The sequence below is a fragment of the Trichechus manatus genome, unplaced genomic scaffold, assembly GCF_000243295.1.
Source record: "Trichechus manatus latirostris isolate Lorelei unplaced genomic scaffold, TriManLat1.0 scaffold00195, whole genome shotgun sequence".
Classification (NCBI taxonomy): domain Eukaryota; kingdom Metazoa; phylum Chordata; class Mammalia; order Sirenia; family Trichechidae; genus Trichechus; species Trichechus manatus.
Genome location: NW_004444131.1, coordinates 1,359,375 through 1,378,798, shown reverse-complemented (window position 1 = coordinate 1,378,798; position 19,424 = coordinate 1,359,375). Strand labels below are relative to the sequence as shown.

At 41.1% G+C, this 19,424-nt stretch overlaps 1 protein-coding gene across 1 annotated transcript in view; it reads left to right on the top strand.

The window, feature by feature from the left end:
- NRP1 (neuropilin 1) overlaps nt 1-19,424 on the top strand; it is a 178,029-nt gene that overhangs the window by 139,677 nt on the left and 18,928 nt on the right. Inside the window, exons 9-11 of the mRNA XM_023741977.1 lie at nt 2,535-2,679; nt 5,930-6,013; nt 14,200-14,259. Coding sequence (XP_023597745.1) covers nt 2,535-2,679; nt 5,930-6,013; nt 14,200-14,259 — 289 coding nt within the window. The remainder of the gene's footprint in view (nt 1-2,534; nt 2,680-5,929; nt 6,014-14,199; nt 14,260-19,424) is intronic.

Sequence of the window (19,424 nt, the reverse complement as noted above, 5' to 3'; positions counted from 1 at the left end):
ACACACGTGGGGTTGCCATGGGTAGGAATTGACTCAACTGCAACTGGGTTGCTTCTTTTTTTTTTTTATTTTTGGTTTTTTATTGGATTTAAAATCTTGTATGCCCTCTCCTCACTCCCTACCCCTAAATAGTATATGATGGACCAGGTATATCAGAGTCTGAATTAACCAGACTTTTCAGAAACAGACGAAGATCCGAATACTCAAAGCCCTCTTCTTCTAAAAAGTGATTAGTAGAACACAAAGGTAATTCATAAGCAATCTTACGATATCAAAGTCAGCTCAGTTCCATATGACTTTTCATTGCTAATATCTTCTGAACTCATCACTGTCAGCTTTTATAATGTATTTACATTGAGCTAATTCTTCCCTCAAGTGAAAATTAAGAAAAGAGCCTGGGATTCCAAAGATAGGAATGCTTTTCTCCTATGATCTTTAAAGCTATGTTAACATAGACAAAATTTGCATGTGTAGTAATGGTATTTTCATTATAATTAGCATCTTACTGACAGCAACTTAATTGGACCTAACAATAACATATGTTAGAGTCTCAGTTACTGGCAGGAATTGCAGTTCTATCAAAAGAATACTCTTAAAAAAAAAAAAAAGGAAATTAATTGAGAGGAGCAGGTCTATATTATTGATACACTTTTAGATTCCTGGAAACTCCTCTGGGTTGAAAAAATCCAGTTAATTTACTTCTAGAACTTGGAAGAAGTCCCTGGGTGTTGCAAACGGTTAACGTGCTTGGCTGCTAACCAAAAGATTGAAGGTTCGAGGCCCACCAAAAGCACTTCGGAAGAAAATCCTGGCGACCTACTTCCAAAAAATTAGCCATCGAAAACCCTGTGGAGCACAGTTCTACTCTGATGCACACCGGGTCGCCATGAGTAGGAATCGACTCAATGGCAACTGGTTAACTGGTTAGAACTTGGAAAACCCCTGGTCGTTTATGTAACCACCTAGCCAATCTGTTTATCTCCACTTACGCACCTCCGCTGTTGGGTCATGGTGTTTCCACCACTGAACAATCATCCCTTTGGTTTGTAACGATGCCTTGACCCAGTTATTGAGCATGGTTCCCACTACTGACCGACATGGTCCTGGACTGGCCACCTCCTCAATCTGATTAATCAGACTTGGGAGCCCAAACTACATCAAATTTAATGAAAAATTAATGAAAGTAAATGTATGATCTTGGGCATAGACATTTCCCAGACATCAGTGTTTTGCTCTATTAAAGTGAGGAGATTAGGCTAGATTATTTCTAAAGGCACAGGCATTATGGTGGTATGGTTAAGGGCACCAGTTCAGACTGCCTAGGTTTGAGTCCTGGCTCTGCCACTTACCATCCCTATGGCTGTGGGCAAATTAGTTAACCTCTCTGTGCCTCAGTTTCCCCATCTGTAAAATGTGGGTAGTAACAGAATTTACCTCATGGAGCTGTTTTGGGGATTAAATGAGTAAATATATTAAGCACTTAGAACAATGCTGTCACCTACAAACAAGATATGATGGTTGATATACAAAGGGACACTCCCAATGCTAAGATAATGTAAAAAGGGAAAAAATCAAGCAGTGGCCCGGCAGTGGGTGGCCTAACTCCCCAAAAATGTCACGTTGACTTCTAAAGAGATACAGGTTCATACTGCAGTTCATCCAGTCTCAAAGCATAAAATGAGGACACTTGTGCTTTCCTGAAGTGAGAACGTCTTTTACCTACAAATGCCTCCAAGTGGTAGGTACTTCTTAAGTAAATAGTAATTTCAGTGGGTTGGAATAACCCAAGTTATTGAATAAACAACATTTGCCTTATATTAAGGCTGCCTGGTGGCACACGTGATTAAACAACTGGGTACTAACTGAAAGGTTGGTGGTTCAAGTTCACCCAGAGGCACCTTGGAACAAAAGGCCGGTGATACACTTCTAAAAGGTCACAGCCATTGAAAACCCTACAGAGCTCAGTTCTACTCTGACACACATAGGGTTGCCATGAGTCAGAATTGACTCAACAGCAACTGGTTTGCTTTTTGGTTTGCCGTAGATAAAATTTACTAGCTCCTACTTCAGGAATTTAATTCCTCTCTCTTCTAGAGCAAAACTACGACCCTCTCCTTTAAGAGAATGTAACTTTTTTTTTTCTTTTTTTAGAGCTTGTTAAGCTCTAAAAACCAGCAGGCTCTCTTCCTGAGTTATCTTCTTCCACCTCGAGGAAGTGATAAAAGTGTCACTTCACCAAGGCACACATCAGCGTATCCTTTAAAAACATGTCTCATTAAATCCTCAGCTTCTGGGATAGCCTCCGTTGGTATAGAAGTTCTGAGAAATGACATCTGTCCCTTCTCAGAGAAAGTTTTATTTCTTTTTTTCCTCTCTCATTTATGACAGAAATGTCAGCCATTTATGAAGTGGTAGAATGAGACCTATTTTTTTGTCCTAATAAGCATCCTAAAGGACAGAAGAAATAACTGTTGAAAGGGAGGTTTTATTCATTTATTTTTTTCTTAATAACCAGTGTTTTTCATGCTTCACAGTCTTTTGAGGGCAACAACAACTATGACACACCTGAGCTGAGAACTTTTCCACCTCTTTCCACACGATTCATCAGGATCTACCCCGAGAGAGCCACTCATGGCGGACTAGGGCTAAGGATGGAGCTGCTGGGCTGTGAAGTGGAAGGTAATTACATTTCCAGAGCCCCTTCTAGTTCTCTAGTTTTGTTTTTTTCTTTCCTTTTTCATGCATTTATACTCCTGTTGGTGCTGTCACAAACTGCCCCCTTTTCCCCTTGGGTGGCCCTGTCTCTCTCTAGCACACACCATGAATCAGGGCCTTTAGCATCACATTCTTTTCTTGAATGTTCTCTTAACTCCCCTCAGATTCAGGGATTTTCTCTTCTGACTTTTTTAATGTTGAGAGATCTGTTTCTGATCCAAGTTTGTGTCTGTGGTGTTGACTACCATTGCATACTAGCAGGAAGTAGCACTGGACAGGCTGAGACATGAAGACAGCATCTTTGATGATTTTTTAAGGCTGCTGCAGAGAGACAAAATTTTACCTGCAATAATGTACACGAAAGTGCTGGGAGGTCTGTTTAAGGGTATGACTGCATCAACTTAGGTTAATGTCGAAGACAAATTCAGTTCCCGTGCTGACCTCAGGATTCCGCTCTGCTCTGTTTTTTAACATGTAATGAATGAGATACATGGGAGAAAAGATGCTATAATGGTTGCTTAATGCATTATTTTTTGATTTCGTGCATTGTAATTCCCATCTGCCTTAGATTTGGGAGTAAATGAATAACTTTATGCCAACTTTTCCATCCCCATTGAGGTCTCTCTCCAGGATAGCTGAGAGAATGGCTATTGTTGGTATGCAGATGTTAATCAGTTGAGCATATGCTCATAGTTGTTTTGAAGAATGCTTTTTAATATCACCTTCTTGTGGTTTCCAAAATTATTTGTGTTTTGAGCTACCCAAGTATAATTACATTCCTGAGCACATTAAATGCCATAAAACTTTTCTTATGCGCTACAGAATCTTAGGCTATAAATCACCACACTACTGAATTATTATCACTACTTTTTTATGTGCTTATTTAAAGCCAGACCATTATCTTCCATGGTTTGTTGTGTCATTGTTTCCATATTTGTAGTCATGTCCCGACCGCTGAGTTATCTAACTGCTATCAACACAGACCAAGAAAGATCTTCTGCCAGGGCTTTGGCAAGGATGCCAAGAAAAAGAAGGGATGGGCAGGGTGAACCAACTGCAGATGCATTCATTCAATTTACTGAGAAATGTGGGCATCTGGAAAAGGGAGTCTGCTGTTATGATGCAGGTCTTAAGCCTAGGTTCTGGAAAGAAACTCTGATTTAGGAGGTGGAGTGAATGGATGGTTGAAAAGATTGCACCTGGTGGCAGTTTGCCAGTGTAAACTCTGTAGTGAGGTAGAAACTGTTGGTGGAATGATTTGCCTGCAGATGTTTCCAAGGACTCGCAAAAGTGAGGAAGTTTTCCCCAAGCCTTTGAGAAACCAACATCCGAGGAAAGGAATGTCAAAGCTTTTAGCACAATTGGTGAAAGAAAGTGCGTTTCTTCAATCAATTAACGGGCCCTTAATAAATATCTTCTCTGAGCCTTGTTCTACAGGAGGCGCCTCGAAGGATACGGAAAGATCAGGGGCAGCCTTCATGAGCTTTCCACTTGTTTTGAGCTGGCACTTCTATTTAAGAAACAGCTGGAGAACCACAGAAGCTGAAATATTTTCATATAGCAAAACTGGGGAGCAAAATCATTCACTTTCTAATTTTTCTGTTCAGTCTAGGCACCACTCAGGGCCACTTCCAAGATGGAAGCCCCTCTTTATAATTAGCATAAGGAATGCAGAAAAAGCATCAAGACAGATAAACCAAAACCAAACCAGTCACCATCGAGTCCATTCCAACTCATGGTGAGACTGTTCAAAGTATTTAAAAGTGGCATGTTATCGAGAATAAGGACAGCTTAGAGAAGACAGCTATCTGCACTGCCATAGACGATTCTATTGATTCACTGACATCACTGAGTAGAGCCCAGAACACACATGTCTGCAGTTTACAAAGTCTGAACTGCGTGCCAAATGCTGTGTGTGTTATCTGTACTTGGTGATCTAGTTATTATTGGTGTGTGTATTCGGGCAGTTGAGGAAATTGGAGGAAGTTGAAACTCAGGTACATGCCTCATTTGTCATAACCCTACTCTTTACTTAATCACAGTAACAACCAGTGTCAAACTTTTACTGAGAACGTGGCAGTAACCAGAAAATTCCTCCCGGCCAGAAACTGTAAAAGAATAGGTTCCCACTCCTGACATCTTGTCCGGTTCTCCAGCATCAAGAGAAATGTCCATTATCTCAAGTCTTGTAAAGTGATATGTAATGCCGAAAACTGTAAAATATTAAACAGATTGCAAAAATGAGTAACAGGCTAAAAAAAAAAAAATGAATGAACTAAATTTAAAAGACTTCAAAAGCAGTCTTTGATTAATGTTGGCTACCTTTCAACTACAAATTCAAAGATACGGGAATACCTGCCAACGGTGGAATGAAATCCAATGGGAGTCAAGGTAAAATGACCCCAGGATATCTGAGACAACGCCTCTCAGACGCCTGCTCTGAATGGAGGGATTATAGGTTCAGAAGCTCACTTTAAGGGAAATAGGGAAATGGAATGACTCTTTAAAAAAGAACAATGTTGCACTAAATGAATGGGACTCCTATTTGAAGAAATAATATTAATAATATATTTTTAGAAAACTTAGTATATACTTAGGATATAAAAGAATTCAGGCCAAGTGAGTTCTCTGGCGCCTTGAAAATGAAAAGAACGATGGTCCAAGCAAAATCTCTATCATCAAAGTTCTCAACTCCAAAAAAAAACTATTTGTCGAGTAAATTCCAACTCACGGTGACCCCATGTGTTGCAGAGTAGAACTGCACTCCATAGGGTTTTCAATGGCTGTGATCTTTTGGAAGAAGATTGCTAGGGCTTTCTTTCAAAGCACCTCTCAGTGGATTTGAACTGCCAACCTTTTGGTTAGTGCCACTCAGGGACTCCTTCTCAACTCCAGGGTCATGAATAAATAACCAGTGAGAATTCAAGAGCTTTCCAAAAAAAAAAAAAGAATGTTTATGTAGATAATGATGTATAAAATGCTAAGGCAGCCAACCCTAACTCAGCAGATAAGGATCAAATTCCAAAACAAAACATCCCCTGATGCATTCTGCAAAGTCCAAGTATATTTTAGCTCCTGAAAGAGAGTCAAACCATGCCCCCAGCCTGCTTAGAACAGATTGGAGTTTTCTGCAAAAGGGTTAGCAGATTCAACAGCCAGCGGCTTGAGAATACATTTCTGAGGTGTGAAATATAACCCTTGGATTTTGTTTCAGTTCCTACAGCTGGACCGACCACTCCCAATGGGAACCCAGTCGATGAATGTGATGACGACCAGGCCAACTGCCACAGTGGAACAGGTGATGACTTCCAACTCACAGGTGCAGAAACCATCTTCATCCCATTGCTGTGCCATTTTAGTTCATGTCATAGTGGGGACCCACTGATGCCTGTCTGTATTAGCCTAACTCCTCGTGGCAGTGGGCCATCGAAGTTCTGAAAGAGCTGCCCCAGGAGTAGGGGCAGCTTTGCCAGGACACATGCGTCACCATTTCTTTCATGTCACCTATGTAAACAAATTGTTCTTAATATCCACAGCTATTTGAATCAATCATTTTAGCCATTTTCAGAGCCAAAAAAGCTTAATTGAATATTTCCATGGCTAACATCGTTGGGTGGTGCGAAGGGTTAAGCACTCAGCCTGATGGAAGTGTTGGTGGTTCAAATCTACCCAGAGGTGCCTCAGAAGAAAGGCTTGGTGATCTACTTATGAAAAATCAGCCATTGGAAACCCTATGGAGCACAGTTCTACTCTGACACACATGGGGTTGCCACGAGTCGAAGTTGAATCCATGGTAACTGGTTAAATGTGCTAAACTGATCCTCATCGTCCCTCCTCACCCTGCGTTTTCAGCTCTTCCCTAACACATGCATTGTTTAAATACAACCACACACTCTAGAATGCTTATTTTCCTTTTCTAAATAGGCCAGTTTTTTGAGTGGATCCTTTATGCAACTAATTGATGAAACCAGGCTTACACTTGAAATGCAGCTTTTAAGTGAGGATTTTATAAAGCATTTTACATTAGAATTTACAAAGGCAGAATTACTTGTTGCTTCACATCACCACCAGCTAGCATATACATCAGAGATGGCATGTGCCAAATATCTCACTAATTCGTCTGGAGTGTTACTCCATAACATTCTAAAACTCTGCGAGCTAGAAAATGACCTTCTCTTCCACTTGGAACGGCAGAGGAAATATTAGGGAAGTGGGGAAATGGGATTACACCATTTGGAAATTGGCCAAGGCATAAGGATTTTCACCCTATTGTTGAAAAAGCTTTTGTGAAAACTTTACTGCTACCCAGGTCAAAACACAGTTTCATATAGCACCTGACTTGTGTTTTTAAGAATCCCAAACCTCAGAGACTAGATATGAGCCCTTGGATGCAGGTCTGTATTTTTACCCAGACGGGACTCAGAGAGCCAACATAATTAATTTCCACGGGGGAAACGGAAGGCCTTACCATGTCACTTCATAACAGCACTGTGTTATTGGCTAAAGCATTAGTGCAAAATCTTGAAGGATACATCCCACAGTACATTTTCAATTACTTCAAAAGCTCTCCTCTGAGGAAGCAAGAGCATTCTGCATTCTGAGGTGGAATAAGGGGGTAAAAAAAAAATTTAGCTCAGAAGTTTAGTACCTTGTCCTGGGTTTTCATTTAAATCCCATCTTTCTAAAACTGTCTTTCTCCAGATTTCCAGGATAATCCTTTAGATTCACATGGCCAATAAATGTTACATTGCTGTGGGCTTTTGAATGTAAATCTTGTATGTAAATAGCCTCAAGCCACAAAAACTAGTGTAATTAATGCAGAGGCATTTTCTGCATAAGACATCATGTTCAAGTTGAAAAACCCTATCTCCAATTCTGTAAAAAACAGAGAACCGTCCCATGAGCTAGGTCCTTTGGAACCTTCCCGGGGCAGCCTGTAAACACTGCCACAAACCCCAGGCCTTTCATGACGCCATCAGGCACCCTTAGTGAAATGCCTCATAAATAGGAACGGCTACAGTGATCACAGTATACGCTTTTCAATTACACTCTTGTAGAGGGGGTTCTTTTCTTCATAAACCCTGAAGTGGTCAGTTAATATTGATTAGAAACAAAGCCTCAGACTTACTGCTCGTATCAGAACAACCAACCTTCTCATCTGTCATTAGCTCATGACTGAATCCATTGAAACTGAAGACTTTGAATGAAATAGGGCAAGTATGTTAGCCTGGAGCAAATTGTGTATTGCAACAAGTTATAGACCACAGAAAACGGGTCATTTAGAGTGGAAACACTGACAACCCTGTGAAAGCACAAGGTTTGGCTTTATCTACAGTGTTTAAAATCATTTCTTGGGTAGCAGAAAAAAGTTCATTCTACTTTTGTTTTTTACATATTAAAAAAAAACCAGCCTCTAGTTGATTCCAACTTGTGGCGACCCCATCAGTGTCAGAATAGAACTGTGCTCCGCAGAGTTTTCAATGGCTGTTTTTTAGGAAGTAGGTCTCCAGGCCTTTCTTCCTTTTACCTATTACCATAGCAAAAAAAAAAAAAAAATTATTTTCTCAGGCCAGCACGTTCGTCTCTATAATTCTACATTGCTGCTGTTGTTGTTGTGTGCTGTCGAGTCTATTCCAATTCATACTGACCCCATGTGACAGAGTAGAATTGCCCCATAGGGTTTTCTAGGCTGTAATCTTTATAGAAGGAGATTGCCAGGCCTTTCTCCCGCAGAGCCACTGGGTGGGTTCAAACCGCCCACCTTTCAATTAGCAGCCATTGCACCACCAGTGCTTCTTCAATAATTCTCTAAACACATATGTATTTTAAGACCCTTGAGGGGTGTTGTTAATGCCACCCGATGCTCCCATGAAGTAGAGGTGATTTTAGAAGGCGTTCTCTTGGTTCTTATTCATTTATTGCATTAAGAGCAATTTGTCTTTTTAAAAAAATACTTATTTCAGTTTATGAAGCTATGTGTTATCCTGTTCTGAAAAAGAATGTGTCATTGTTGTTGTTATGTGCCATCAAGTCGGTTCCGATTCATAGTGACCCTATGGGATAGAGTACAACTGCCCCATACGGTTTCCAAGATGCCACTGGTGAATTCCAACTGCCGACCTTTTGGTTAGCAGCCAAGCTTTTAACCACTGCGCCACCAGGGCACCGAAAAAGGATGTGCTCCTATGTAAATATTTATAAGAAGCAAAAGCTTCACCTAAACCAGGTGCCTCTTTACATCTAAATAATGTACTTATTATTGCTCACACAAAATTGCATTCTCTCTGCTAATTCTGTCACAGGCTTTACTCTTAGAGCTGCAAACTTCGGCTGTTCAGTGTAAGGAAACCAAACCAAGAGCATTCTCACTTTAACCCTGACTGGTGGGAACATGGAGATTGAGTTCAATGCTCTCTTTAGCGTTCTTTTTAGTTCTTTAATGCAGATAGTGTTGATTTAATTTCTCCTCCTGGGGTGACCTATTTGTACATAGAAGGGGAGAAGCATTGTGGCAAAATGTTCATTACGTACAAAGAATAACTCGAAATTCCAGGTGAATTGCAGCAAGTGCGTGGAAATTCGGAGAGATTTTGCACTGCTATACTTGCTTGCCAAGGTGAAAATCCACCCCTGAAGTTACTCATTTGCAAATGCCTTTGAAGTCATTGGATAACACAATTGGCTTCAAAGGCACCAGGAGGCCAAATTTCACTTTGGAGCTGTGTGTACCCAGCAGCGGAATTTGGCTTCCAGCCTCTGACAAAAACTGATAATGCATACTGGTTTTAAAAAGTGAATTTTCACCTTGAGTCTTTCTCCTATAAGGCCACCGGGAACAGAATGCTAATGTATTCTGGCCTCCCTCCAATTCTGCCATTACAGGTTCACCTTCTTAACCCATAATATATATAATTCCTTCTTTCTAGTGCCTGCCTTATTGAGGCCAGGCACATATGTGGCCACTCATCCAGCGTATTTAGTGGGACAACAGGTGTAACATGACTTGATGCTGTAGCTGATGAGCTCATAAATCTTAAGATCATTTCAAGGGTATGATTTTTATGGCTTTCTCATTTGTGATCTGGATATGTAGCATGATTTCTTGTCTGTGGGAGCTGCAAGTATAAGACTAGGGGCTGGCCAGGATAAAGATCATCACAAATCTTTATTGAATGATGTTATTGGAAGGTACATGATTACCGCACCTTAGAACAACCTCAAAATTTCCATGGTAGTCTTGGGCCCACCCCATACTCTTACCGTAAGTCAGCTCAGTACTTTCTGTCTTGGAATAACAGATTACCTTAGCCCATGAGCTGCGTCATAGACACACAGAAGGAGAAACGGCTTTCTCAAGCATCTAAGTAAAAACCAAAAAACCAAACCCATTGTCGTCAAGTTGATTCCAATTCATAGCGACCCTATAGGACAGACTAGAATCGCCCCATAGAGTTTCCAAGGAGCACCTGGTGGATTCAAACTGCCAACCTTTTGGTTAGCAGATGTAGCCCTTAACCACTATACCACCAGGGTTTCCAAGCACCTAAGTAATAAGTATCAAATCATTGTTTCCCAACTTAGCAGATTGTAAAACTCAGCTAAAAGCTTTCAAAATACAGATTTCAAGCCCTCGACCTTAGAAATTCTGATTCTCAGTTAGGTCTGATGTAGATACATAGATAGATAGGTAGATAGATAGACAAATAGACAGCTGCCATTCAGTCAACTCTGACTCACAGTGCCCTTATGTATGTACAACAGAATAAAACATTGCCCAGTCCTGCGTCACCCTCACCTCACACAAAAATCAAAACACCTGGATGCCAGTCCTGGCTCTGTCACTTAGCCCAGTGACCTTAGGCAAGTTATTTAGCTAATCTAAAGCTTGAATGCCTTCTTTTAATGATAGTAATAACCTCCATCCTACCTACCTCATAGAGTTGTGGTGTAGATGAGATAGAAGATGTATAAAGAAGCTTTAAAACATGTTGTAGATTGTTATTTTGGTTGCAAGAAAATTAAACACACTCAGATTATGTCAAATAGTAGACAATTTATTGAAAGGATACTAAGGGAAATTTTTTAAAAGGCAGGGTGATCAGGGGCAGAAATCTTAGCCAAAAGTCCAGGCCAGCCAGAAAACTAGGGAGTGGCAGAATCCACAGCAGGAGCTTGCTAATCTTTTCTGACTGCTGCCAGTAACACTACATCTTTTCTCTCGTGTCTCTCAGGGTGACTTTCTGCTCTTCTTTCCAACTAACTGACCCCTAAATCTATAGTTTAAACACCCTATAGATTGTTGCTATTGACCTGAATGGGCGAAGCTCTTGCTCCAGGTTTCTTTATAGGAAGCCAGCCAGCCCAGAGTTGGTTGTTCTTATGTGGGAGGCCCTTTCCTGGTCCAGTCAGTAGTGTCCATGGTGATAGTGTCATGAGGAACAGACACACCCATTTATTCCTGTGCCCAAGGCTGTTGCTTTAGTAGGAATTATTGGATGAAGGTTTCCCTTAGAAAGAGGCTATGGGTCAGCTGGTTCTCCAGTGAGATAGACTGTTCTTCAGAATATCTGAAGCATACTGAAATGTTAGATGGCATTATTATCAGGAACAGAATTCAAAGCTTTAAACTAAAAAAGATAAGACAACTTTAGCCTCTGCCCAGCAGGATGAGAGATGATCAGGGTGGGAAGAGGGATCATTCAGTCCAAACTAGCAATATCCTGACTGTAACAAGATAATGTCTTTATACTGTAGGGTCTCCTCAGGCTTACAGAAACCTCTCATTCAAACAGACAGAACTTGATGCAGGGAATTGGTTACATAAGTGTTGGAAGAAGCGTTGGATGCCACTACACTGCTAGGCTGAAGGGACAAAAGGAGGAGGTATTCTGAAAGAATCCCAGGGACTAGGGTTAGCCGGTGGTAGCCCGCCCAGCAGCAGCTGAAGTTGTGAAGGAAACAACTGATACCCAAGATACCACCTGATAGGATGAGGGTATGTGGCAGGGGTGAGGGGTGGCCGTAACAAGAAATAACCTGGCTTGTTTTTCCTTTTCCTGTCCAAACTTCTCCCATCAGCCAAATACATCAGGGAGGCAGCTGACGCAGAAACGTCAGTCCTCCCTGTGCTACAGAGATCAGAGAAGGACAAGCAAAGGATCTGAGGGCAAACAGGCCCAGGACTAGTTCTGTATCTTGTCGTTAACTGAGTCAAATCCTCAGTTTACTTAGGGATGGCCAAGAGAGACAGCATTGCTATAAAGTCGACTGAGTACAAGCTTTGGAATGGCTTTGAGTCTCAGCTCTGTTACTCTGTTTTTCTTGGGGTGAATTACTTAACCCTTCCAAACCTCAGTTTTGTATTCTGTAACGTGATGGTAATGCTGCCTGTCTTCCAGGAATATAAGATTCAGTATATTAGGGCTTTCAGTATAATGTCTAGACATGGAAGATGCATTATTATTACGATGATGATGGTGGTGGTGGCAGCGGTAGTGGTGACTGGTTGTCCAAAAGCTATGTTTCCTTTTTGCATCCTCAACAGCTTGTCTTAGCAGATTTTCCAAACTGATGCAAAATACAGACATTGTTGGGCTTCTGAGTAACCTTATCAGTATGAAGGTGTCTGAGGTTCAAAAGTCAGTGGGTAAAATGCCATAGAGTTTTCTATATCTCATCAAACAAAATTACAAGGTGCTTTGCATGTATAAAATCCTTGCCTGTGTAGACAGTAACAGTCATAACCACAATATTCAACATTTAAGAAAGATTACAAAGTGTAAGTAGCTAAGTGGGACTGTATCTCTGAAACTGCAAATATATTTGAGTGGACCAGCAGGTATTCTTTGGGGAATTATAATAAACATTTTTGTGACTGTGATTTTGAACAAGTTATTCATCCATTTTAACAGACGGGAAGTTAGTAGATAGTCTAATAGGAAGAGTTTGGGTGATTTAACCAAATTTTGGGAAAGCACAGACACTCATTTCTTTGCCATTATCTGGAGTGTAAGAATTTAAAATACTGTCTTTTTTTTTTTTTTCCAGTTAATCCTCCATGTACTTCATAAGTAAATTCCCTGGGTGGGGAAAAACTTGGTGCTTTTGTCCCTCTTTTCTGACGTTGCTATGACTTTTAAAAAGATTTTAATCCATCAAATAAAAATATATATTATGCAATACATAATGTACATGAAAGAGTGCAAGAAAATGTGCACAATTCCAACATGTTCAAGTCCATCGTTGCGGCTACTGTCCCAATCCACCTCACCAAGGGTCTCCCACCCTCGCTGGCCCTCTACTTCACCAAACATGTTATCCTCCTCCAGCAACTGATCCCTCCTAATGAAGGGCTCAAAGAAAGTGAGTCGAACAATGTTCTCTTGTGATCATAGGGTTTTTATTGGCTAGTTTGTGGAGGTAGATCACCAAGGCTTTCTTCTGGTGATCTACCTCCAAGTCTGGAAGCTCCACTGAAACCTGTCCACCATGGATGACCCTGATGGTGTTTGAAATACTAGTGGCATAGCTTCCAGCATCACAGCTACATGGAAGCCACCACAGTACAACAAACTGACAGACAATGGTGGGATAGATAGATAGATAGGCATCTGCAATTTCAACAAGCACTCCGGTGATTTTTATGATTGGGCATGTTTGAGAGCACCACTTTAAAACAAAGTATAGTGATAAGAGTGGAAAATGGAAGAGCTAAAACACAGAAGAATAGAGGGCAAAGCAAAGTCTCAACTCAGTTACTGCCTGTCCCCTAACTGGGAATTCCAAAATGTTGTCCACATTGATTGAAAGTTCAGTGTTCAACTCGTCCTTTGTTCAATCTCACAGTTCCTTGGGACAACGAAGAAATATTTCTCCTCTTCCCTGTTTCCTGCTGCCTGCTGCAGCTTCTTCAAACCACATCCTGGGCAGAATATTTGTCCTTGGAAAAAATAAACAACTATAGCAGTGCCCCCCGCTCCAAAAAAAAAAAAAATAGGGGGAACCACTGTCACTCACTTTAAACGTTCAGTTTTAAACTAGATTGTAGGATCTAGCTTTGCAACTCCCCTGAAGGGACACAGCTGAAACCTTGGAGAACTATTTGAAGCTTACAGGTCTAGGTTGAGTTTAATGCCCAAGTCACCAAGGACTTTTAGAGGCCCTTGCTTTTCACTATTGCAGTTGTATGCTAGGCTTAGACGGCAAACCAGGGAATGCCCTTGTAACAATTTCTCAAACTCTCCATGTCGCCTTGACGATTTAGAAGAAACATGTTGGGTTAAAAAAAAACAATGATTTGTTTGAATTTGATACTTGTAGGGAGTAAAATGTCACTAAAATCACTGCTATAGCTGAAATTAAAGGAAGAATTTTCTATGGAAAATCTTTGCTTCTAATAGATGCATGTAGCATGCAAAGTGTCTGCATTGCAAATTATCTGCTTCCTTTTTCTCATTTTTGTATGTCATTGTTTTTGTTTTTCAGGGGGTACCACTGTGCTGACCACAGAAAAGCCAACAGTCTTAGACAGTACAATACAATCAGGTATCAAATTAAATATAAAATTTGGTTGATTCCATGCACACTCTGCCTCCAAAAAAAAAATAGTGCATTGCTGCGCTTCTCGGTTTTCAGTTTCCCTGAACGTCCTAGAAGGAGAGATGGCACGCAGCATCTGGTCTCCAAGCATGAGCCATAAATATTTCTTTCCTTCCATCCACATGTATATGCAGCAGGGAGTGAGATTTCCTTCTCCATCAGTAATTGGCAAATGGTGACAATCCCAGCTTGCAATTGAAGGAGCTGAGTAACATACTTTGTTTAAATGCAGCACATCTAGGACATAGACTGTGTTTGCAAACTACAGGAGAAGGAAATCTCACAGGCAGCAGCCTGAGTATTTATTTTCATCACCATTCTGCAGTGCCGAGACAGGCAAAGTTTGTCAGTTTTGCCTGCCACAGAGCTGGCAGCTTTACAAGAGCGTTTCCAGTGGGCAGGCCATGAAATGGGGTTCAGGAAACCATGGCTGGAATTGTCCATGGGGCGGGGAGCCTTCCCAGAAACAGCAGCTCCTCATCAGTTTATTAATAGAAATGCATAATGACTTTCAAAGTCCTTCATTGGCTATTTACCAGAGGCCCAAACCAAAAACCAAATCCACCATCGCTGACTGGATTCCAACTCATAGTGACCCTATAGGGCAGGGTAGAACTGCCCCATAGGGTTTCCAAGACTATAAATCTTTATGGAAGCAGACTGCCACATCTTTCTCCTGAGGAGTGGCTGGTGTTTCGAACTGCCGACCTCTCGGTTAGCAGCCGAGCACTTAACCACTGCACCACCAGGGCTCCTTTACCAGAGGCCAGCCATGATTAAACGGTGGCCTCCCTCCCTCTCTCTTTTGTTTTGTTGTTAGGATTCTGTGAAATTCCTCCCCACAGACACACATGAAGGGAAATAGTACAAGCAATCAGAGGTTTTAAATACTTCAAAGTTAATCATTAGAGAAAGGTGAACAGGTCACTTGTCCTGCTTCTCCTGTTTCCTTTATTGAAGCACACTCAGCCTTGGCCTCCACAGTCACCTATTAATGGGGCGTGTGGTGTATATCAACGTTTCCTCAACAGCATGACACTACCCAGCTAGGCTCAAAGTAGAAAGGACGGCTCTAATTAGTATGCTTCCTTAAAGGACACTGTTAGTGTTGACCTGATTAAACTGTAAAACAAACTTCTCTTCAGCTGAACTTAACCCGAAGTTTCCCGTGGTTTGCTCAGGTGGACACAATTCCTGCCACCGCTAAGCTCAAACACCCCTAAATGCCAGTACAATAAAAAACAAGAGAATAATCACCTAAATTCTGAAAACTCTACAGTTACACACATCTTTCTAAATTGTAAAAGGTGGCTTTCAAAGATTGTATCCCCCTCGTATAGCTGAAGCTACCTCATGAGTGAAAGGTCTGTGGTGTTTGCTGGTAAAATTCTCACCTTCCATGCGGGAGATGGGGGTATGATGTATCTCATGGGCAGCCACCGTATTGCTATGATGCTGAACAAGTTTCAGCAGAGCTTCCAGACTGAGACAGACTAGGAAGAAGGCCTGGTGATCTATTTCTGAAAAGCAGCCAGTGAAAGCTCTATGGATCACAACAGTCCGATCTGCAACTGATCATGGGGATGGACCAGGACCCAGCTGTGTTTCATTCTTTTGTGCATGGGGTCGCCATGAGTCGGGGGCCAACTCCACGGCAGCTAACAACAACGATCTCTTGAGTGGGGCCCTGCCTCAAGCTGCCTTTAGGCCCTGGTAGTTCTTTGCCCTCAGTGTGGGTTTTATGTGGAGAAAGGATAGTAACCACCAGCTGGCTTTCTACAACCTTTTGTAATAGGGAAGAGGGGTGAGATAAATAAATGAAGTTCTGATGAAGTCATAAGCATTTTAACTCTTGTTTGAGCTGCTTTTCTTGCCAGATAGTTACTTAAATCCACTATGAAGTTGCCAACTAACTTGTTTTATCTCCTCTCTCCTCCTTCCTATTAAGAGAGCTAGAGATCATTAAAAAAACAAAAAGTAAAGAACAGCTGTGGAGAAAATGGAAAGCTATAGATTCTGGATAATTCTCCCCTGAATGGTGGGCAGGGCAGGAATGACGTTGTTAAAGTATTTGACTGGGGCATGAGCTCAAGGCCATTTACCTGATGGCATCAGAGAGGAACTTCTGAGCCAGGTGGCCATCTTATAGGGTCTACTGTGGTCGGAGGGCAGGTACGCAAATCATAAACCAGTAAGACCCACTTCCACCACCATCTGAACGAGTTCTGTTCAAACCACGTGACTTACTGAGAGAGGCAGCCTGTTGTGCTTTGAATTCCACAGTCAGCACAGAGTCCTTTACAAATCGACTTGGTTTCCTAATAGTTTTTCTGTCGCCTGAGTCATGAGTCTGGGCTCCAAGCCTTCAATTGTGAGCACTGGTTTGTCTGACCTTCTTTGGAGGAGTTCTGTTTGCATTGTTGTCTCCCAGCTAAGTCAGTGCCCAGGCCCTGCTTGAGGACCTGAACGGGCAAGGAGTTCAGAGGCCAGGGCTGAAAAAAAAAGAATCAAAAACAAACAAATCAGTTGCAGTGGAGTCAATTCCAACTCATGGCCACCCCACGTGTATCAGAGTAGAATTGTCCTCAACAGGGCTTTCAATGGCTGATTTTTTCAGAAGTTGATTATCAGGTCTTTCTTCCAAGGCCCCTCTGGGTGGACTTGAACCTCTAACATTCTGGTTAGTAGTGAGTGCGTTAACGGTTTGCACACCCTGGGTGAGATACACCTAGTTGATACTTTATAATCCACACTGCTCTGCAGGTTTCGGATTCTTTAGGTATCTTTACCAGCAGCAGCAAATGAGACTCCTACACCTTCTTCATAATCCAATTTTGCTGAAGCCACGTAGACTCCAGCAGTCTTAAGATTTCATATAATAAACTCAGTGTGTATATAATATTCATATACTGTCTAGGTTGCAATCAGATGCATAAACGTCTATTAATGCTCTGCCAGGAGCTGATGAGAAGCCTGCATTTTTAATACAATTTCCCTTGGAAGGCCTCTTCCTCACTTATGATCTTCAAGCATTACTACAGCCGCTCAGAGCGTGCTCCTGACCTGTGATTACACGGGCCTCATCACCTCCACTTGTTTGAACTGAGAGATCAGCCTATGAGTAAGGGAGTTAACATACTCAGTAGAAGTTTTGAATACCAGATTTAAAAATTAAATCCTTGTGCATATATGGTGTTAATGATTCAACCGCGAGCCAAATAGGTTCCACGCGCACAGCTGGTTCTTGCTCACAGAGACTATAAATTTGTTTTAAGTTCAGAATATTATTTCCTGCTATTTTTTAAGAGTCAAGAAGGGATTTAACCAGATTATTCCCATTGAATTTAATGAGAATTTTGCAGCTCCAGGGCCTAGGTATTATTTTGAAGATTTAAAGGTCAATAGTCCTGTATATTTCTTTCATTCTTTGCTTGTTTTTTTCCCACTCCTTTTTCTTTTCCATTTTTTCTCTTCTTCTCTTTCTTTCTTACTTTTTTTCTTTCTTAACTGTTTACGAGTGTTTTTTGTGTTTAATTGCCTCTCAAGCCAGGCTGGAATTTTCAACATCCAGCCACTGACTCCACACCCCTGCCCAACAAAATACATTTTTTAAAAAACATTTCTTTTAAATAAATGAGTTGCCATAAATATATGATCGGGGGCAAAAAGAGAAAAGGGAGGAAAGATACAGAAAGCTGAGTAGTTGGCCTTGTTAAATTCACCAGACTGGGGAGGATATTGGAAGACTTACTGCCACTCACTGCAGGCAGGAGAAATGCCTAGAACATCTTTTCAGGCAAAGCCATCCCAGTCCTGGTCATTATGAAGATATCCAAGTTCATTTTAAGATCGCATCAGAATATTAATAGCCAAAATAATGAACTGTGTAGTTTTCACTACTACAATAAATGTAACACATTAGCAAGATAAATATAACCAGAAATACACATATTGTAATGGCTTGCTGCTCTCTTGCATGTTTATAAACTATACTTGAGGAGAAAAGACAAAACCACACACAAATTAATATTTCCCAATATTAGCATTTTCTAATGAGATTATGCAACAATACATTCCAGTGTCTTGAGAGGTTGACATACAAGGTTACTCAGCCATTCAGTCAGTGTTCCGTTGGCTTTACTTCATCTGCATAATTCAATCTTCCTGTGCAAAAGTGTGTAAATTTTGGAGCAGGTTTCTCATGCTTTAAGAAGTCCTATTTCATGGTTATAATAGACTAGACATAAAATATATCCCTCCAATGACACTACAGCCGTGAAATATAGCCCTTTCCCACTAACTGAAAGTGGTCACATCACGAATGTCATCTGGCTTAGTAGTTTACTTTCCCAAAGTGACCGTGTACTCCCTTTGAGAGGTCACGCTGTCATTGGAGGGGAGATTCATCCAGCTCCATTTTGACAATTCATATGGTACGTTCCTTCCAGAATTTGACATTAACACTTGATGAGAATTCCTTGAAAGCTAAACATGAAAAGAAAATCATCCTTCTCTATTTAATACATATTTCCATTAAAATTCCAAACACTATTGTCAAAGGCAGGGAAGAGCAACAGAGGTGGAGTTCAGCGCAGAAAACAAACTACGTTGTGTTAAACACTTCAACAAAGTTAAAGTAAAGCCAAAACAAGATAGGATCTCAGCCTGACCTTAATCCGGTACATAATACCAGACTTACCTTATTGTGCACCGGACTTATTTTGAGGTTTGTTTGTAAGTTCAATTGGCAAGAAGCCCTAGGTGCCTTCTTTCTGTTTCAATGCTGCCATCTTGTGGATCACCTAACCTCAATGAGAAGCAATGACCCTCCTTGATTAAAGAAAACTGCTGTTTCATTTTATATTGCGGGGGGGAGTGGGACATCCAGAAGCATGACAGTTTTATCTTTAGAATTATTTTTACTGTTAGCTTAAGTTCACCAAAAGAATTCTAGATATTGACGATTTTGGTTTCCCCATGCTTTAAAAAGTCGAGCTATTTCCACACAAAATGGTTGAATAATAGCTAAAGCTATGGTTTAAGAAAACACCATAGTCAAATAGCACCTAGTAGAACACATAAGAAGACTCATTCCTGGGAATCCATTCTTG